This window comes from Aythya ferina, assembly GCF_964211825.1.
Source record: "Aythya ferina genome assembly, chromosome: 6".
NCBI lineage: Eukaryota > Metazoa > Chordata > Aves > Anseriformes > Anatidae > Aythya > Aythya ferina.
In genome coordinates this window covers 14986209-15009118 of record NC_140303.1, presented here as the reverse complement: position 1 = coordinate 15009118, position 22910 = coordinate 14986209, and the positions used below count along the sequence as shown (strand labels likewise).

The 22910-nt window shown below is 37.2% G+C and overlaps 1 protein-coding gene across 1 annotated transcript in view; it reads right to left on the bottom strand.

Annotated features, from left to right (window-relative positions):
• DYTN (dystrotelin) overlaps positions 1-21088 on the bottom strand; it is a 46334-nt gene extending 25246 nt beyond the window's left edge. Inside the window, 15 exon segments of the mRNA XM_084524169.1 lie at positions 3743-3801; positions 3804-3889; positions 4464-4947; positions 6190-6349; positions 7510-7580; positions 9272-9434; positions 11039-11184; positions 12500-12611; positions 13430-13593; positions 13914-13985; positions 14665-14753; positions 15624-15709; positions 17932-18133; positions 19108-19182; positions 21028-21088. Of these exon segments, the coding sequence (XP_084380295.1) occupies positions 3743-3801; positions 3804-3889; positions 4464-4947; positions 6190-6349; positions 7510-7580; positions 9272-9434; positions 11039-11184; positions 12500-12611; positions 13430-13593; positions 13914-13985; positions 14665-14753; positions 15624-15709; positions 17932-18133; positions 19108-19182; positions 21028-21073 (2015 nt within the window). The 5' untranslated portion in view covers positions 21074-21088.
• Positions 21089-22910: the final 1822 nt, after the last annotated feature.

The window sequence follows — 22910 nt, the reverse complement described above, 5'->3', positions numbered from 1 at the left end:
GAGGGAGGCAAGAGCACGGTTACAAGAGATCTGATCACTCTTGTTCTACTGTTGTTAATTATCTAAATTATATTAATATATCTAAAAGCCCCATTATGCACAGCTTTGTATTAACATGAGGGAGAGTCTTCACCCACAGTCCTTATAGCTACTAAGAAAAACAACGAAGTATGATAGGGGCTGGATGCCAGTCAAGTAGGATTGGTATTGTACAAAAGGACGTTATCTCTTCCCATATGCTCTCAAACTCTACAAAACATAAAAACAGAACCTGAACAACTACTGTTAGACTCTTCCACAGAGCCCTTCAGGAAGAGGCTAGTGCTTCCAATCTTGATATCCTCCTCCTACAACAGCAGGATCCCCAGAAAAGGGCTGCTGGCAGCCTTCTTCCTTCTGTCAGACAGCAGCAGAAATGGAGAAAGACCACTGCTGGCCAAGCTTACGTTTAGCTTAAACAAATTCACAATACTGCTCTGCTTCAGCAAGTTCCTTAATTAACAGGCCGTAGCATCATTTGGCCTTTGAGGGAACGGGCAGGGAAGGATTAGTATATGGAGGAAAGACTAAGAAAACAGATGAATCTTTAGCATAGGCCACCCTACGGAGAACGTTTGGAAATTACTTATGTAAAGGAGACAACCTGTTGTTTTTAATTGTGCTGAAATAAAAAAGGGGATGCAATTGTATGTAAACCTGCATGTGGTAAAATTCCTAAAGGAACTCTTACCTCACATATTTTCTTCTCTCTGAAGGACTTGGAGCTAAAATTGTTTTGTAACATAGGTCTTACTTATTTTTATTCAGGTCTTAACAGTTTGTCATAAAAACACAACCAGATGATGTTGTTTGCTACTGATACACTCATTATAAACTGGGGCTTTCTAGGGTGGCTGTGTTAAGAAAAAGCAAGTGCTCTCAGTATGCTGTAGTGCTCTCAGGTTTGCTGTACAGTCTCAAAAGAATAATTCAAAGTTGTCCTGTGGTTAAAGACGGGATATTGTCTCCTATCTATCTCCCCTGTGAACTCCGTTGCAGAAATTAGGGTGAGCCAGGATTGTTTTTGCAGATACTGCTCTTTGCTTGCTGTTTCTCAGTCTGAGTGTGACAGGAGAAGGATGGGATGAACGTTTCTGACTGAGATTGCTTCACTGTCAGCTGGACCAAGTGACAACAAAATAAAGGTCTTGAGACTTTGCCCCTTTCATCTTACAGAAAACTAGCAGCTAAATAGCTGCTTATTGATGTGGGAAGACATGTCGCTGAGCCTTTACCTGCTGCCATGAAATAACAGTTAAATACTAAGAGGTTCAGGCATATCTATCTATAAGCATTTGTGTTCCATACCTGTCCCATACTCCATCTGACCAAACCAGTATTTGTCATCTGTCACTGCTTCCAATCAATTTTAATTCAGATGCTCCTACTCTGAAGGGTATTCAAAGCCTCATCAGAAGCTGCTGCGTATCTTCTCATAACCATCAATTATATTCCTTGGATCATTGTTTTTATCTCTTGTCACTGGTATATCGCAAAATCTACTAAGCTTCTATTTCACACCACATTCTATTCATGTGATAATATGGATATATGCACCTCCTAGCAAACTCATCACTATCTATTTCCTGTTTTCTGGCATCCTTCTCCCTCAGTTATTTCCTTTACCTTTCATCCTCTTCACCCTTCATTTGCTACAGAAAAAACACTTGTTAGTTTTCAGTTGCATACCACTCTTTGTTGCTGTAATTCTTGGATGTTTGCATCATATGTAATCAAGGGTTTCTGTGATTTAAAGTATCAGAAAGAACCAGGAATGTTCATAAGCACCACTGCCATAGCGTAATGTCTTTCAAGAAGGTGGCTGAGGTGTTACTAAAAGAAAACAATGCCTCTAGCCATTTTAGCAAGAGCCAAACAGTTCCTTTATCTTGGTGAATTTAATTTGTTATGAAAAATAGAAGAGAAGGAAAACATGGAATATTAAGTGGTCTGTTGAGCAGCTTTTCTTCAGCACTACACTTTTCATCAGCCTTTTTCCTATTGCATTCCCTATTGCACATTATACATGAAGCTAAGCACCAGAATATATGATTTACCTGTTCCCCCCCCCCCCCCCCCCAGTTTCCAAAAATATTTTGTTTTCACCCAAACTAAATTTGTTTTCTTAGTAATCACAGACAAATTCCTGTAAAAAATTAGGAGTCTTCTCTCTCTTGGCAAGCTGGAATAGCTTTAATGACTCAATTAGAATCCTTAAAACATGCAAATTATTCTTGAACTATGAGTGTTTTTGAGCCCACATGCACATACTCATTCACTATTTTTTGTGCACCTTCTGCAGAACCACGATAGTACAATCTACAATTTCTCTCTCTGAAGTGGTTCTGAATCATTTCCTTTTCTCAGATCTTTAAAATACTTTTGTGCACTGTGTTTTCCTTGCTGCCATCATTATGAAGAGATACAGCAGTTCCTGTGAAGTAACTCAACCATGGCACTGTTGAGGAATTTTGCTTGGCAAATTTGCCATGAGTTCGTATTGTCTAGTTCATACAAGGAAGTCAAACATCTAATAATAACATACAAATCCCTATCTTCACCCATTATCTCAACCTTCAGAACTGCTGTCTCTAAGACAATATGCAGTTGAGGACCCTCTCCATCATTACAGATTATACCAGAGTATCTCACTGAAACGACTGGTGTTGCACTTCTATAAAACAAGCAGCAACAAGAAATGATGAAATGAAAGCAATGAACACCTATTATTTTTCTCCTAAGTAAAATCTAAGTTCTTTCCAAGGCTTTCACTCACCCATCACCGTAAGATAGATAACATACGGTAGTATGAATGGATCAAAGCTGTATGCAAAGTTTCTTTTGTCTGGTACCTTTCTTTCTCTTCAAATCCTAGACTGTTTGCTGCTGAGGCCTAATAAATGCTTTCTTAAATTCAACAAATGCAATCTGCTACCTACAGCCAGTTATCTATTTTTAAACTTCCATATTGTAAGTATATTATTATATGCGTATATATGCCTGTATGTATGCGTACAGGCTTGGTAAGTATTTTTAATACTCCTGAAGTTTTAGATTTACAGGGCTAGCAACTAACAAAAAATGACTTCTCACACATTTTTGATACTGCAGGTAACATCTTCCTAATAACCATTCTATACTAAGCATGATATTCTTATTAACAATTCTACACAAATACATATATTAATAATGTAAAGGCTCCTCTAAAGCAATCAGCTTCCTCTAAATGTGCAAAGAATCTTTTCCATTAATCATGAATTTATCAGTTTGGACTAACGTGACTATCTAAGTATCAAGTATTGAGAAGTCTGATAGTTAAGAATTTACTCCTTCCTAATGACTAAGAAAAAGTGATAGAAAATACAGCATTGAAATCAACTGACTCAAGCTGTCTCTTATAGAAAAAAAAATAAATTCTTAAATACAAGCCATTATCAGTTAAATAGCAGTGAAAAAAATAGTAGAGGACAGTTGTGAATGCCAGTGTAGCATTAATGAAGACATACTTTTTTTTTTTTTTTTTTTATCAGTTGCCCCTACATCTACTACATATGAACTAGAAAACACTAATAGAAAGGGAACCTCATTCTCTAACACTTTTTATGGTTCCTGGTGAAATCAGTAAATGCAGAAATCTGTTATGATTAGTTATTACAGTGCAATATTTGAGATACTGTGAAGTGTCTGACATGGCTTTAGTTACCTTTGATAGTTCAGAGGAGCTGTAAAGTGAATGCCAGTTTCTGTCACTTCCAAGCTGGCAAAGTTATTTGGTTGATGAGGTCAGAGAAGGATCTGCAAACATGTTCAGCTGCAGAGAAGAAATCCTGCTTCAAAGCTGACTGTTGAGCTGAAAAGAAAGGATTTTATGTGTTTCAGAGCATTTGATTGCTGCCAGAGCTCTGCAATACTCTTTATAAATCTCTATCACAATTCCATATGAACAGCAGCTTTTTATGTTGCTCTCCTCATTACATCCTCATTATCAAAAGTGAGGCATCATGAGTATTGAACAAAGCTCTGCTGTAGTAAGACCACTGATTACAAAGGCATTTGGACTGCTGCAATTTTGCCTGGGACTAGAGTCATTATGTCACAGCACGGGCAACAGAAGAGACCTCCAGTGGCCTTATCAGTATGAGTATGCTCCTTAATTGACTGCTGAGACTGACTTCCTCTTACATGCTTTAACTTAACCTGTTTCAAATTACTCAAGCATTAGGGGCTATATTCCACCTTAAAGAGAAGTGTTCCATCCTATAGTATAGCACTGGAGTACTTCTACAATGGCAAAGGTAAGATTCCTCTGAGAGTTAAATTATTTATGAGGGTTTCCTCTGAGGGTTAAATTATTATGAATGATATTGTAAAGTAAACTGGATGAAGGTGAGAAAACATGTCTAGATAACCAGGAGAACTTGTACCTGATTGGGCTTGAAGAGACAATGCATCCTTCAATTTCATCACTAGCTGCTGCAGTTCCACTTCCTCACTGACTTCCTTTTTATCAGGTGGTATCTGTATTGCAGTGGGAGTGAGAACTGTATTCCCCACAATGCCACTGCAGGAGTTTTCCATCAATTCAGGCAGGTAAGTTTGATTCTCTTTTGCTTTTTTACATTGTCCAATCAAAAGTCCGTCACGCTGCAGGGTCAATGACTTCACTGGGTCTTCTGAGAATATAAAGTTCATTGTAGCAGGAACCTCAGGTGTCTCTAAAAGCTGCATTCTGTTTTCAGAGTTGGGGCGATTCAAAGCTTTCCAGTCCGCACATGTTCTGGAAATGGGATTTATTTCAGCAGGATTGAATCCACCCTGCATTCTCCTTTCCAGAAGGACATGCTGATTTCTTGGCATCATATTCTGATGCAGTGAAAAAGAAGGATGTGTGGTTGACTGTAACATGGTCTACAAAAGACAAAACACAGAAACAACATAAAAATAACTTATGTTTTGGTTGCTGGTAGAGATAAAATAGGTGGGAAAAAATATTTGGAGTCATAATAATAATTATTATTATTTCTTTAATTTCTCATGTATTAAAACCAATTCTTTCCACAAATAAAATATTTCTCTGCAGTGAAATGAAACTTTGAGTTTGGACAATCTATGTGTCCACTTTTTCCACAGTTCTGATCTGAGGACATCATATGCTTCAATGCCATTGAAAAATGGCAATAATAATGTTCAAAGGCTAAATTTGCAGGAAAAATCATCCTAAAATAATTAAACTAAGGGAAAAAAAAAAAAACATATTAAACATGTATCAAAATCTCAAACCTTTTAACATCCAAAATTCCAAAAACAGTCTGTTTGTCAGTGCCACGATTGTAGTTGGAATTTTCTAGTCAGAACCAGGATGGCAAATACCATTATTGCACGAACACTGAATCTGAGTAACTGGAATGCGCTGGACACCTAACTGCACATGTGCAGCCAGCCCTACAAGTTGGGGACAGACCAGTGTCATAGCATATACAGAGGATGGTATGACACACCAGGTCACAGTGGACTCCATGTGCTAGTGATATTAAGCTGTGCACTACAGATGTGTCTGGCCTTCCTATATGTTTGATCTGAAAAACACTCTAAAAGTAGCATGGTCAAAAATGGTACAAAATGCTGCAAGTGGCACACACATATGAAATCCCTGTAAAACAGGGCCTTTTCAGAACCTTAGAGATTCTTTTAAAATACATTAACTCTTGTTCATTTAAATTAATAAAATATTTTCCATAAGACGTCTGTATTACATCCCAGTACAAGATAAAAGTTAGAAATGACAGAGAAGTATTTTATTTATTTTGTGTTAATATGGGACTCTAAAGGAACAACCACAATGAAGTATCTAACACTTCTGTTGGAAACCATTTTCTCACTCTTATTGGAAACCCCTGTCATTATTTTAATTGCAGTAGTATCCAAACAACCCAGACACATCTGTCTGGGGTAGGTGCTAAATATATACAGAGTGAGAAGAAAATCACTGCTGCAATAAGCCTATCTGCTTTCTCTGAAGACAAAAAATGGAGCAGATAAGCAGAGAATGTATGAAATAGTACCAAGATTTCTGATCTGCAAGAAAAGTAGTAATTAGTGTTCAGTAATTGTCCATAGTTGTAAAGATTTTTCATACATTTATCACTATACCTTTATATCTTGCTTTATTTGCTGCAGCTCCATTTGCAAGTTTTCATGGCTTGCTCTCAAGCTTTGGAGTGTTGTCTCTATTTTGCAGCTTCTGTCTTCCTGGCAGCTGTGAAGAAATTGCACTTTGTCCTTCCATTTATTGAATTGCTTCTTCATGTTCCTTACAGGGACACAGAAGGGTGGGAATTTTGCTGGATCAGATAACCCATTACACACACATATATACAATCACAGAATAGAGCAAACACTGTAGCACAAACTTTCCTTTCTTTTACAGTTCAGGAAACAGCTTCTGGCTTAGAGGCCAGTATTTCAAGAATTAGGCTGTATAAACAGAATTATCAAGAACTGGAGTGTTCTAGAGGAAAGATGTGAGCTGAGTGGAAGTGCAGCCAGGAACTATGCCCTGCATCTTAGGGTTTGATGTTTCCCAAAAAGGTGGCTGAAACTGGAAGAGATGTCACAGTAGTCCCTCTAAGAGCAACTATTCTGGCAACTCTTATCGCAGACCTCTGACCTGCAGACTCTGGTTTCAGTGGTCACAGACACAATTACATCCACAGCACATTTGTATATATATACAAAAAAATGGAGGGAAAAGCAAAAGTGACAGAAAAAGGTGAGCATGGTTACAGCTAAGCCCATACCATACACAGAAAAGAAAAATGAATGTGAAATGTGTCATATTCTAATAGTAAGTATTAAATATCAATATAATATCCTATGTCAAAGGTTTGAACACCAGAAGGGATTTCTGTAGTAATCTAAGCCATGATTTTTTTTGCAGCAGTTACTCTGTCAGGCCTGTTACCTCTATTTGCCTTAAAGCATATTCTTTATAGAGATACCCTACCTTGATTTAAAAACTTGAAGTGAATTATCAAGTTGACATTATTTAAACTAATAATTACAGTAATGCTGATGAAAGCAAAACAAAATGTTGACATCAGGAGGGGGTTCTTCACAGAGAGGGTGGTTGCACACTGGAACAGGCTCCCCAGGGAAGTGGTCACTGCACCGAGCCTGTCTGAATTTAAGAAGAGATTGGACTGTGCACTTAGTCACATGGTCTGAACTTTTGGGTAGACTTGTGCGGTGTCAAGAGTTGGACTTGATGATCCTTAAGGGTCCCTTCCAACTCAGGATATTCTATGATTCTATGATTCTATAAATTGTTTTTCCAGTGATCTTCACTTGTGATTTTTGTTGCTGAGCTACTTCATTCATCCCCATTTGACACGAAATTATTTAAAATCTCAACATTTTTCACTGGAACAGTATTGCCCACCAGTCTTCAGTTGTATTATTGCATTTACCTACCTGCTTTCATTGTGAATACTTCTGAGGGAATCATGCATTTTTAACATATCTGCTTCAAAAGAGGCTATTGCCTGTAATAAAGAAGAGAAAAATATCTGTTCGCGATTTTATCAGCAATAAAATTTTATTTTCTAGGCAAATTCTGCTATAGACAGGCATGGTAAATTGGGGAATTGGCCCATTTTACAGATTTACTAAACTTATCAGCTGATTGCAACCAACATACACATTAATGCATTTCTAATGGCTATTAGAAAAGACTGGAAAATTTACTCAATATAGAACAAATTCTTTGTCCTATGGCACATTCTAAGTGTTTTCAGAATTTGTTTTGTTTTCAATCAGAATAAAACCTCATACCTTTGAATTTCTGCAAAATAGAATATTCTGATTTGTAAACAGTCTCTCCCAAGTCACACAACTGCTTTGGAAGAAGGAGATGGAAGGAGACAGACTGGATGCATAAGGAAGAAGAAAAACCTCTGATCTTTGGATTAAAGTAGAAATCTCTGAGTCACACAGGACAGTAGTTCCAGAAGTCAGGGATAAACTTTCAAAGTAAACTGCCTTAGAGGCATGGTATAAGATGGTCTGGAATCAGGTTTGCCATTTAATTGTAAGACGCATAGCTGAGACCTCAGGACCTTCAAAAGCTAACGGATTCTTTTAAAAGCTACCTTGCATTGGACCTACAATCTGCATCTTTTTAAGCAATCTGCACTAACAGATTTATACTCATTTTCCAATATGTTGGAAATCAGTATAAAACTGCTCAAAAAGAATTTTCATCCCAGAGGGAAAATGAACAAGACTGCAATGCATGTGACAGAGTACCACTACAGTCCTGTCTCAGTGTTTTCCAAAATGACAAATGCCAGCCATCAAAATGACATGCTTAAGCAATATTTGCCCACCATTGCTACTGCAGATATGTGCTTGCTGGCACATAGCTCATGCTGGACAGAGTCCTAGAAGACAGTTATTCCAAGGAGTAGCACAGGAAACTGCCAAGGAAGTGACCTGACACATACAGGGTAGTTCTCAGTTACTGCATTCTTGGCTTCTGGGAAGAACAGGGTAAGTGGATGACACAAACTGGTCTGAACACAACCCACAACCCATTGTTCTGTATATTCCAAGTATGGACAGAGCTACCAACCTCTCAAATAAATATAGAAACACAAAAACTGCTATGTACTTATTTTTATTTACACTATCCTTTCCACTCCTCTAGCATTGTTTCTATGCAGGGAACCTGGAAATAGATTGGTGAAGAGCTTTTATGCATGAGCTATTTTAGTTGGAGTGGACACTACTCTGGGTTAATCCTTAAGAAGGGCCCATTCTGTCCTCTTATATTGCTATGGTGACAAAAAAAAAAAAAAAAGGTCCAAGCCTATTAGGAATTAAGATGTCCTTCCTTGACATTTGCTTGCAGTGGGAGGACATGATGGCATTTTTTGCTGTCAGAATAGAGAGAGGGCTCTAGCTGAGGCAGTCTTTATCATGCTGCTTTAAGACAACTAGAAAATAAAAAAGTTTACAGAGCAAATATTCCTACAACTGCTTCTGACAGTCACGGAAGTCAAGGAGTCTTGTTCACTAAGTTTTCAGATTCCCCATTTTTTTCTATATGTGAGAAATTAACAAAAAGGTGAAGCTGTCCATTCTTTTTCACTGGTCATTAGACATCAGTTAGATAGTTAACATGGTAGGTCTTCCTCCCAGCTTTAGTATCACTACACCTTCATGTTTCACTCACCTGAATTTTTGTCTTGTCTTGCTCTGGCGTCTCACTGTTATTCTTACTCTTGTGTGTTACAGTTCTGCTTTTAGATACAAGCATGGGTGACTCCAGGACAGGTCTGTCCACTGGGAGAGACAGGTTTTCAGGGAATGATGAAGTACTGAGTTCTGCAAGGGGACTGTACACCAACAAAGAAATACGGAGTAGACAAAAGATCAAGCTTTACATGGTTTTGGTACCCAGAACAATCAAAATACAGCTAATGCACTGTGTATAGACAGACAGCCTACTATTGACTAAGAAAAGGGAATGATCTGTCTATGCCTGCTAGCATATTTTGGCTGAAAGAATGAAATTCCTTAAAACCAAATTCCACTCTTTCAACAGAACTTCAACAGCAGATTCTTCTTTCCACCCATTTAGCATCAGTGCAATTTGCTACTTCTCTTTTTAACTTCCAATATTAAGAAGGAGCTAAAGATATTACGAAATTCAACTACAAAAGGATAGCAAAGGGCCAGATACCCTGCTGTGCAGGCCATTCTATGCTGGGAAAAGCCCAGATACCTGTCAGTGACACCTATAATGGCAACTCCAAATTCTGTTTTTTCTCATTGACTGCTACCCAAGCATGAGGTAAGAAAAAAACCCACAGAATTGCAAAGAAATTGCGACTGCCCACAGAAGAGTTAAATGATATTCAGAACATAGAGTGAATTTTTGTTGCTGAATACAAGTGGGGATAATTTAACAATGGAAAATATTTTGCATTTCACCACATTCTAAAGAATGAACACTGAAATATTCTCTACAAGAATCACTGTAACTATCACCCACTGACCTTAGTGTATATAAAAAATTTGGTTTCTAGTATTTACCTAGCAGTGTAGCAAAGAGTTTTATAACCAGATTTTTCTCTTCCTTCCCACAAGGATGAAATTAATTTAATTTAATTCTTTTAGAGAGGACTGACCTTTTTCCCCTTTTTCAGTCTCACTGAATCCTCATTTGGAGAATGTGAGATGCAAGAGAGTTGCTAAGGCTTTATATAGCTAGTAAAGAATTTCCCCCTACATATGTTTTTAGTGCTTATCTCGTATCATTGTTCTCTTCACCTAAACATCAACCAAAAGGCCAGAGCAAGAAAGGAGTAACTATACGGAAAATCATAACAACCTCCAATGCTCATTATTAACTACTATGATCAGAGGAAACACAGTAATGAGTTCACAAATTAACTAAAAGCAGGCAAAACAGAAGTGATCTAAAGGAACGGTAATGGTGATGCAAAAAATCAGCTACTCACTATTGTGAGTAATCCCACAGGACTGCGATTCAGTAGGACTTGAGTAGAATGACATTCACTGAAAACACTGTGGTTCAGATGCAGGAACCATTCAGTCAATTTCCAATGAATTTGTCATGGAGGAGGTGCTTAAAAACCCACTCAATGACAGGTGCTAAATATTTGCAATGCTTGACCTTAGACTGAGCATAAGAAATGGCACAGAGAGAAAGAGATGCTAAAGGAAGGAGGGAAGGAGGACACAAGCATGTGATGTTCTATAAGACAACTGGTCATTAGGTTGTCAGCACTGTAATCGTGGTTAAGCAACAGAACAATGTGCAGCAATTTCCTATTTATGCTTTCTATTTTTTATGGAAAAATCATGACATGGTCTGTCACAACAAAGTCATTTACTCAAAGGACACAATCAAGCAATATCCTACAGCCTGACACTTTATTCAGAGAGTATAGATTCATTGAAAACAGAAACTCACACAATCTTTTTGTGAGCAGGGAACTGCCTCTCCTCTGTTATCTCCAGAGCTCTCCTTCTCTGAGCCTCCTTTCTTCTGCAGCAGTCTTGAAACAGGTTGTTCCTGACAGTGCAGAGAAAGTGCTTTGCACTCGCCTTTGCTGACATCTATTGGAATGAAGGATAAAAGAGAAAGGAGTGAATTTTCAAGCAGCTGCCCAGAAAAAAAAAAAGGCACACCCAAGGCAAAGGCAATACATGTGCAAGCAAAGGTCTGTTCGTTCAACAGCTGAAGCTGCTGTCTGAGCCCTAGAACTGGAGCTGAGGTGGACGATGATGAAGGACCACAGGCAAGATCAGCTCCAATTCTGGTATGTAAGCAAAACACTGTCCAGGATAAATTCAGGCAACCTGGAAATGTTTAATACAAGGTTTTGACAATTACAGTGATAAAGTTCAAAGGCACAACAAGAATTCTGTCCAACTAGTACCTAAGTTCTCCTTTCATCAACAGAAAGAAATACTCTTACTAATTATAAGAGGTGTTAATGTATACAGCTTTCTGTGTTTCATGTTCTCCTCTTACACAGTGAAAACCATACTTCAATTTGTCACAGCAGTGCCAGGCTCATGTATAGCTATGCTCCGTAGTTGTTTTATGGGAGGACACAAGCCAGTTCTGCCCCAGGAGACGATTGGTAACGAACATTGGAAGAGCCCTGACAATTGAACAGGAAAAAAGAAGAAAATACACGGCATGCGTCCTAGTTGTTTCTTAATATGGTAATAAAATTACCACAAGGTGTCAGCACAGTAAACAGAAACAGTGCTGAGTTTTCAAATCCTGCCTCAGCAGCCCACTCCCTGGTACAGACAATGTGAAAATTTAAACAGACACAGTCTCCCAGTGCTGAAGTCCATTGCTGGAGCAATGAAAGCACAAGTTGCCCCTGTGATGGAGCTCAAGGAGGTGAGCTTACTTGGGCCTATGCTGGCTCTTCATGCTGTCCCCAGCTGACAGGGACAAATGAATCTACAAGTTCTACAATAAAGTTGAAAATGTCTAGAACAAAGGAAGTTTCATGCAGGAGTTAGTACAACTTCAGGATGGATATTAATTTCTGAATGATTCCGCAGTGGCACTGGGAGGAAGGAGCAGTGGGACACACTGTAGGACCTTTCCACAGGTGTAAGGAAGTGCTGCAAAAGGCAAATCTGCCATACAGCAGCCTGGGAAGAGGACTCACACTATGACATTTCATGTCTCTGTTCAGTTATTTCAGAACAGAACATTCCTAAAGTTAGAAGCCCCCTTTTCTCCTTTCCCTGACTCACTGTTCCCAGATGAATAATACTAATGTCTCATGGGCACCATGGCTGATATATACATAATTTTATAATCAATGTAGTTCAAGAGTCTCTTGCCAAATTGCCCACATAAAGAACCTGAACAGGGCAATGAATCAGTACAATAGGACTCTACCTGCACACAGTGTTCCACAACAGGATGTGACCTCTTATGTGGTTTGCGGAGACAGCCTGTGAAAAAGCAGACTTGGCAAAGGTCAAAATTCAGGCACTTCAAACAGCGATACCTATGAAGGTAAACAGACACAGACACATACACAGACACGGAATTTCTAGGTTGGAAGAGACCTCAAGATCACCGAGTCCAACCTCTGACCTAACACTAACAAGTCCTCCACTAAACCATATCACTAAGCTCTACATCTAAACGTCTTTTAAAGACCTCCAGGGATGGTGACTCAACCACTTCCCTGGGCAGCCAGTTCCAATGTCTAACAACCCTTTCGGTAAAGAAGTTAAACAGATTAGGTTATTTCCCTGCAACAGAGAACTTGGTGTAAAAGTAAGATTGACTACTAGAAGTCCAGACCCCTGGTTTCTGAAATGCAGAGAAGCACCTCTGTTTTAAACAAAGACTTTCACCAGCATTCTTTGAATGCAAGAGTTATTTTGTCCAAACGACAACAGACTAATCTCCAGAACCCACTCATGATTTTGATATTATTAATTTGCTCCATTGAACTCAATCCAAGGAAGAAACACCTGTTCTAGTATAGTTTTTGAGATTGCAGTTACACCTTCATATGTTTCTTATGCACCAGATTATCTGTATCCACTGCTCTTATGGAAATGTAATATTACTACATTATTGATGTATGATTTGTGACTATACAAAGAGCTAAAAATGAAAAAAAAAAAACAAAAAAAACCCACAACAACAACAACAAAAAAAAACAAACCTAACATTCTAAGCTTACTATTAGCAAGAACAGACTAACGGTAAAATGTTCATTGTTTAATACAGTAGTTATAGCCTGCAGAGTATGCAAACAATAGTAAGAACTATTTATGTGGATGCTAAAGACTACAGTAATTACTGACATACCTGAGGCCTCTAATGGGGAAATTCTTGCAGACTCTGCATCTAACCTGGTGAGAAACTGTTTCTGAAGCTGATAATCTGTAACATGTAGAGAGCCACAGCAGAAGAGCGGGCTCTGATCTCAGCCAAGACAAGAATTTTTCTTCAACAATTGCTGAATTCAGAACCTGGAAAAAATATACATCTCAACTTCAGCCATTTGCTTGAAAAAAACTGGTGTCTCATCTCAAGTTCCTAATAAAAGCTCTGATATTGCTAGTGTAATGTTTTTCATTCACATAAAATGCTGCTGGGTTTCAAAGGCTTTGGAATAAATGCAAGTCTTCAGTAGTATCTGTAGATATCAATCTCCCTATACTGCAAGACTGATGAACAGCCCTGCTCCTTAAAAATAGGTACTGGTGTATGCCACATGGTAATACACTTGCAATTTTAATTTACCAGCTACATTCAAAGTCATTTCTCAGGACATCAGAATTTCACTCACCCCTTGGAAACAGCTGTGAGTAGCGATTTCCACACAAGACAGAGTGCAGCTTTCTTCCACAATGGCTGGGATCTGCATCAAGAAGAAATGCTTAGAAACACCTCAATAAAAAACAGATGTTCCTACCATGCTCTGCTGAGATGGTGACAGCACACAGGTGGTGAAGCTTCGATAGAAATGCCACTTTACATACTATTCTGAAGAAAATCTATTCAAATTCATGCCACCAGTGTGCAATTTCAGAGTTCAGCATGTGTCAGAATGATTTGCTCCCAGCTCACTTACTCTAATGGATTAACACATTATGTTACCATACTAGAATACTGAAAGACAGTAGGTTTGAATCTCAGGGGTCATTTTCAGACCCCAGAACTGGTGTTCAGCACCAGATCAGCTGGAAATACTTGTATGCTAAGGCATTATTGTGCAACTGCAAGCTATTCTACTGAGTAGACATCTAAGTTAGGAGTTGCTTTAGCAACAGCTGCATGCAGCTGTTCCCAGGACCTTTAAGCTCAAGCAAAATGAATGTATAGACATACTGATGCCAGGCATTATTCAGACTAAGAGGAGCTACAGGGTTTTATTCTTTAACCTACTCTGCATAGCAGATCCCTACGTCCACACAGTACCCTACTGACTTCAGTTCCATAACGTTACCAAACGTTACACATCACCCATGTGTGTTTTTCTCCTGGATTAGAATCCCCCCTACAAGACCTGTTGTCTAATAGCACTGCAGTGGCATTACCTGATTTAAGTCTGTTAGCAGGCTTCTCAGGGCACTACGAGTAATCAAGAACTTCTTCCCATCAGGAACAGCATAAAACTCAAAAAAAGCTGAAAATAACCAGAGGAAAGAAACTAGAATACTAGCAGAGCGTGAAGAGTCTTCTAGCTACTCATTCTCAGGCAATCTGCATGATAATTGTGAATTACCAAGTAACCTTCTCAAAAAAGTTATTTCCTTGTCTACCTAACGCAGGCTCTCAATGACTGCTGTAACAACACTTTCCCCTACTGGCAGGGGAAGGAGAAGGAAAGCAAGGAAATTATGGAGGTCCCTTGTCCATGGCAGCTAAGACTGGTAAGGGTGAAGGAAACACTGAACTCATTTCCATGGCTATAAGAAATACATTTAAACAAGTTTACACAAGATATGCCCTGTTTAAATTTTGAATTGTCAATTCCAAGTAATTTGAAAGGAAATACATAATGTGCAATGGAAGAATATGAGACCAATATGCCACTTGTGGTCCATTTATTCTCTGTTTTGAGCACTTAACTCAGGCAGAAATCTTTGTGCTGCCCATTGCATTGGGCTGCTTTCATCTGTTATGTTTAGCTCTTTAAGCATTTTTTGTCTAGTGTTAGAAGGACTCTAAAAAAAATCCAGGATCTAATATACAAATATGTTTTCTGCTCTAGTGAAACTTAAAACTAGGGCGTTTCTGTTCATTTTTGCTAGGCAAAAAGAAGTTGGCCTTTATTTTTGAGCTCTGCAATCTTAAGCTGTATTATGTCTTTTTTTCTGAGACTGTTTATGCAAAGACGAATATGAACATTAATGAAAAAGTATCCTTCCACATCAGCCCTACAACAACGCAGTTGACATAATGTACTTTTTGCATGGCAGAACTATATTCTCTTTTAAATGTTTTCCTCAACATTTGGTATTTTAGGCAGTATATAAAACTGTACACTTCCCACCTCTGTATTTAGCAAGTAGAGTGTCTCTTGAAAGAGCAATTAAGGCAGCTGCAACAGATCTAGTTTTGATATAACCCGTTCCAGATCTAGGAAAATAAAATAAATTACACTATATTCACCAATAATGTGAAAAATGCAATCTCTTAAGAAAAAATATTGCTACATTTGAAGACAACTCCAAATCTCATATCCTTTTGTACGTATATAACTGATGTAGCATTTTTGTGATACTTTATGTCTAGGACCCTTTGTCATTGAACACGACTACAATATTAACTGTTCAAAATACCATGCAATTATAAAACAGACAGTACCTCCTTCAAAGACCTCACATTCCACTTAAGATATAAATTTACTTTTACAATACTTACTTTGCAATACTTTATTTTTACAATACTTTCACTTTCCTTAAAGAAAAAAAAATAAATCCTACTCTTCACTTGTGGAAAGCCTTCCCAAATATGAAAGAAAAAGTAGGACTACAAAGTGTTTTTTCTACTATATCATCAGCCAGCTTCATTGTGGCCCCAGACCTGCCCTGAGCAACCCTTGGGTTGACTTCCTTTAATTTCATTCCAACTTGATTTAATCACAAGGATATATGCAGGAGAAGGACCTTCATTTGACCATTGAATAATGCAAGTCATAAAGAATAAACCTTATTTTAGAACCCAACTTTGCAACATAGGCACTAAATGAAAAAAGCTTCTTTATGTGAAGACAAAACATATTAATGGGAAACCATAAATCCGAAAATCTTACTATTCTATATTTAAAATATCACTTTTGCAAAGCAGTTTTACTTTAAAATTTGTTACGTAAAGTTGTCTTCAAGAATCTTTAACTAAACTGCATTGTTACAGAGCAAATTGAAGAAAGCTGTAATAGCTTCCAAAGTATGATCTATATGGGAAATTGTTGGTCAAAAGTTTCTAGATTTTCAATTATACATTTAGTTTTCCCAGAACTTTCATAAAGGAAAATCCAAGATTAAAGCTATGTAAGACTAAACATTCACTGAAGAGAAAGGGAATACACACAGAATATTAACTAGGCATTGCTGTTTAATGAAACTTAGTAAAAATGTCTCTGTGACAGCTACTCTCAAAACTCATAAAGGTTTTCAATTGTATACCTTATTGTACTTTAATAAGCATATAAGTAAACAACCACACAGACATGGAAAAGCCCCCATATACTCTTGACTTGAAAGACTTTCCATTGTTAAGAGTGGAGAACAGCACTCTGCGGAGAAAACACACTTAGAAGAAAAGCATAAGATGCTTTTTCTATCCTATATACATGGCCAAAAAAAAAAAAAACTTGTGAAAAAAGTTCAAAAACACATTATAGCATGAAGAAAATGATACATTTTCTGTTTTACCAGGAAAACAGAAAAAAGGATCAAGATATGCAAAGAACATTCTTGTGAATGATTTCCTTGGGTTCGTACTTATAGCACACCAATTACAAAGCACTGTTGATGATTCTAGCTTGTTTTGAAATACACCCATTTATTCTTAGCCTTTACTCTCGTAAGTACAAAAAGTTCTTAACATGGGATCTTAAATATCATGTAATTAATAGTAATTCAAGACAAAGTCCTGCAGACCACTTACATCATACTCACGCTCCCAGTAAAAAAGCTTTACTCTGATGTAGGAGGGAATAAATTTCATCTGTAGTGAATAAACTCAACAATGAACTTAACCTTTTCTTTTAAATCTGATACAGTCATGAACCAAATTTGCCTTTAGTGAACTAATAAATTATTCACAAACAATATATGAGAAAATTACGGTCTACAAGCTGCTTGCTTATTATCCCCCCCCAAAAAAAAGATTTGCCATTTGCAGGAGCAAGCTGATCAGCTTAGTTATGAAACACGGGTAGTGTTTTGTAACTGGCTGATGAATATTTTAAGCTGGAGAAAAATGAATAATGAAAAGTGACTGGCAAATTCTTGACTTGTGTATATATAAAGGCAAATACGGGTTATTTTTCAGGAGTGTAAGAAAATACCTTAGCAGCCAAAAGAAGAGCCACTCTTTGTAGAAAGCTGCTCACAGAAAGTTAGTATGGGCAGGAAGACATCTAGATTTCCAGGTATGTCTGGAAACATCTAACCACTGTTCTTCTGTTAAAGCTTTGTGCCTCATCTTCCTATACCTGAACTACTCTCACTATGTGTAACTTAAGCAAAATACCATCAATAAAGGAGTTTCACATATAAATGACATAAGAAGAGTAGAAACAGACTTGATCTAGCAGTACTTTGTGATGGATTCATATTTGTGCTTCTTCTCACCTGTCATACATGGCTTTTAGTAGGCTCAATGTGAATTTGGCAGCTCTTGGATCTACCTGGCCTGGTTTTTCTAATCTTGCCCTTTGGAACAGTTCCTTCAGCATTCCAGAGAGCTGCTGCTCTTTCAGAGAAATCTGCTTTTCCCTCTGTCTCTGTTCACTTGACAAGATGTGCTGAATCAGAGAAACATCAAGCAAATCCACTGTGAGAAAACAAAGGGAGAAACAAATGAGGATCCCTGCTTCCTCTTGAATGGAAGGTGGACCTTTTTTTTTTCTGCTCCAATTAAAAGTGCCTAGTTAAGACAAGTCTGGAAAACAAAATCTAAAACACTATTCGACATAAAAAGGAAATAAACTGGGAATGGTCTTGCTGGGTTTATTTAAAAGTGTCTGGATGTGATTTTAGAATAGTTAGGAAGAGAAGGGAGATAGCATGCTTAACTGCATCCAAATTATAGAGGAAATGCAATGGCATTGATTGGATTCACTGGCAATGATTGGGAGTTTTCATCAACAGACTGTTTCCAGTGGAAGATTCAAGATATCCATGCATTCTAGCTCAATATAGAATTTATATCCAGTAATTTCAAAACAAGCTAGGTGCCCAGGGCTTTGTTCCACAGCTCTTTGCTTGCACAGAATTCTCACTTCAAACCCAAGGGGTTTTCTGCCTATCATATTTTAGTTTGTTCACATTAATACTTATAATGTTACTCATTAATACTTGCAATATTATATTACAGTATATCCATTATAATACTTATAATGTTATAGTATAATAATTCTCATTAATATTTTAGTGCCTGTCAATGCTTTTTGATGATACATGATTATTTCCAATAAATCATGTAAGAATTTGACACTTAACAAGTATAATAGTATAAAGATTCATAATTGCCAGTGATGTCTATGTACCAATGTTGTAGATAGTAACAGTAACTCAGTTCTCCAATGCCTTTAGAATTGTAATGTATTTCCACTGACATTCAAAGGCGGGTAAAAATTGAGCTGTATATGAACTACTATCTGGCTCTTCACTGTTTATAATGCACTTTGAGTTTCCCACGTGGAAAATGAGAGAGCAAAGTAGCATAACAACTCATGGTGACAGCAACACAGAATGTTTACGGATTTATCTCCCTGTCAAAGTATGAGATCCTCTTCATCTACTAACACTGGCACAGACTTTGTATTGCGCGTAGTTTCAGGGCTGTTCTGTAGACAGAATTCTGAACATCATTGAAATTCTGTTCATTTTGATAAAAATGTCCTTTTTTTTTTTTTTTTTAGCCAAGATCATACTGAAATAATATTTCTAGGCAAAATACCTTCTTGATCAGAGTAGAGATGCTTTTTCTACAAGGAACAGTTTGCCAGTCTGCACAGCAGGGTTATTGTTTGGGATGCATATTGTTTCAAGACTTAAACAAATTTTCTGTCAAGATCAACATCTGGGACTCTCTCGGAAGATAAGCAATTTACCAGAGCAACTGGCTTTTGACATCTCTGCTTAGTAATTCCACTCAAGCTGCTTGACTAAATCCTATGCCCTTAAATGACTTCAGCTCATTCCTTTCACATCAATAAAGCATGTTTTTCTGAGTGGGAAGTAAGAGCTTCGGAACTTGATCTATAACTGCTACTTTACACGCATACTCAGAACTTTATGACAGGAAAAACAAGGCTTGATCACAGTAGCTTTAGTAACTACAATGGGACTTAGTCCTGCCCTCAGAGGCTTTCTTGATGTAGTTCAGGGAGGAAGAGTTACTCACAGTTGATAAAGATCAAAGATAAATAACAAATATGCACAATTGAGTAGAAATAATTTACAAAACTCTCTACCTGTTTAGTCTGGAAATGGTCCAATCTGTGTGCAATGGCTCTCCACAAATGTGCCAGACTAATGTTAATAGCCAGCAAATTATGGGCTCTGCTGTTTCCCAGATGCTGCTTACGATATAGAAATAAGCTGTATCAGCCATACCATCTGTCTACTCCTGCTCTTGTCACATTATGTTTTGTAATATTATTTGGAGATGTAGTATAGCATGTCATACAATGTGAAAAATGAGTTTTTACTTCCATGCAGCATCAGTTCTCTTTCTTCAGTAACCTGATCTAAAGCTTTTTTGAAAGGAACAGGCTGACTCCCACAGTTTTCCATAGGCTATGGATTAAGTCCCAAATGCTTATTTTCCTTCTCTAAGAAGGAATACAAATGTTAGAAATGTGCATATGATCCAACTTGAACATCTTCCATGTGCAAGATGACTTTCTAAATGGAGGGAGTCTGTTTTAATAGCCATCTGCTATTCTCTTGCTTTTACTACATCTGTGATTCAAGCTCATCCTTATAGATGATATGTGGCTTCAAAGTAAGGCATTTTGTGCCAGTCAAGCAATAGTTCCAGAATTACCTTGCAAGAGCACATAAGTAAACATCAGGCAAAGAAAAAAAAGCTCAAATTAAATCAAAATGTTTTAGGATTATTATTTATGTGAGGCTTTTTGGCAGCTCAGAACAACTCAATGCTTTCATTTCTCATAGGGATGGAACTTTCCCCTTGGACAGAAAACTAGCACACAACTGGTTCTGCAGTGAGTCAAATTTTACCTCAAGACTCATAAATGCCCTTTGTTGAGAAGCTGACAAAAGAATTCCTACACAAACAGAAAAGAGTGCACTGTTTCTTGGCATTTCCAGCTAGTTACCTGATCTGCATTTTGCACTACCTGTTATATAGCAGATGAAGTATCACCCAAGATTTTACACTTAAAAAGGGAATGTATAGCTATCCTTCACACCTATTGTAGAACATGTGAAAAAAAAAAAATATCATAAATTATAAATTTGGAAACATGACCATTGTGTGCTTGACCATTCCATGAGTCAAGGTGGTAATGGCAACGGAAGATGAAAGAACAGATCCAAAACCACAGGCACCACAGCAGTGTATGTTATTTATATGTTATAGCACAGAGATTCCATAAGCGGTATGACTTCTTTACAATTCATTAGTTTCTGTCCAAACAGACACAGAAACATCTCTTGAGAAAAGCTGGGGGGGAGAGAGGAGAGAAAAATCCTTACCCTGCAAGTCTGGATCCATTTGAAATGGACAGATGGCATTAGGCATTCTATAATGAAACAAATCAAAGTGTAAAACCACATTATCTAGACAGAGACATATCGAACCATTCACATCAAACCTTTTAATCTGAACAATTTACTGGATGAATTTCAGAGATGAAATTAAACAGAATTACATAAAACAACATAATAGCTTTGGTGTTAGGTGCAGAGAAACTCCAGAAAATTGCATGGTATCTGCTCGGGATAAAACAGAGGTAATTCCAGTAGCTGCAAAATTGTACGAAAAGGAAAACCGTCCCCAAAGTTTCAAGTTTCAAGTACAGCAGATGAGATCTTTCACTACCTAGGAATCCAGTATTTACATATAGGATTACTACACAGTCCATAGTGTATAATTTCAGCATAGACAGAACATACCTTTACACTAGACTATTCCCAAGATCCATTGATTACAATTGCTTACAAGTCTATTTTCTAAAATTTTCAAACTTGAAGGGTTAAGCTGAGCAGACATCATTTCTTTCTGAGAAGGAAGTGATAAAGAAATCATAACCATGAATCTACTTCTTTATGCAGCTCTGAAAACAAAAGTAATTGTGTCACTGATAATAAAAGAAACAAATTCTTCCCTCAGGCCTTAGGTCGTTAACGTTCCAGTCTACATTATATTTTTAAACATAAAAGTATAAATACGAATTCAATATAGTAACTCTCAGCTAATACTACAGTTGAAAAACGCTAGCTGTAACAGATTTATGTTACATGAGACAAAAAAAGGCTTATAGTAAAAAAAAAAAACGGAAATTTGATTAAATAAATAAAAATTAAATAATTGGAAACTATCTGAAATGTAAACAATGATTTTGGTATTAAAACTATACTTACCTGAACTTTCACTTCATTTTTCCAGTGAGAGTCATTGATCATTTGTCATAAACATTACAGAATACTAGACAATTATCAAGGATAAATATTCAGTCATCTATAATTCTTGGATCATAAAGGTGTTGCTCACCATCTTAATTGGTGAAAGCTGCAACTTTGTCTTTCAGTCTCTAAATAACCTATAAAAAAAGCACCTATAATGTAAGTCTTCAGTGAAAGCCAGGTGTAGCAATCTAAACTCTGCATATTTTCTAAAAGATAGACTTTCAAAGACACCACTTGCCTCTTTCTTCCTCCTTTTGTCTCTTTACCAAAGGCACATAAAATAAAGCAAGAATGTGAAAGTAAAAATACAGTCTAAACGTAAATAAGAATTCAATTTGCTCACTCACATGAGAGTAGATCCACTGACTTCACTGAGTTATACAGCATGCGTAATCTATTAATACTTGATGTTGTAAGATGACAAGCTCTCTATCTAGTACAAGGTAATGTTTGCCCTTTCAATTAGCCATATGGATAAACACATTGATACTACAGTATTCAGGATCTCAAATTAAACTTCATCTATTTTACTGAACTGGTCGTCATTGTGCAACATCACAACATTGGATGTTTTATACCCATGAACCCTGCCTGTAAAAAGTTATGAAAGGCATTCTTAACATATATACAATCTATATTTTTATATAGGACACTCTAGGAAGAGTCCAGATCTTGACTGCAATAGGAATGTTTGGATGAAATCAGCTGGATCTACTCCACCATTAGCATATCTACTTTATAACGAAAGCAATATGAACATAAAAGAACATCTATCTACCAAAACACCACATCTGAACTAACAATACTCACTGATACACTATTTCAGCCAGGGTGCTGTATTTTGTCTACTTTTGCCCTTTATTAATATTTAATAGCACTTCCACAAAACAAAAAAGAATTATAAAATTAATTCAAAGTGTACAGGAAATATATTATACAATTATAAACTC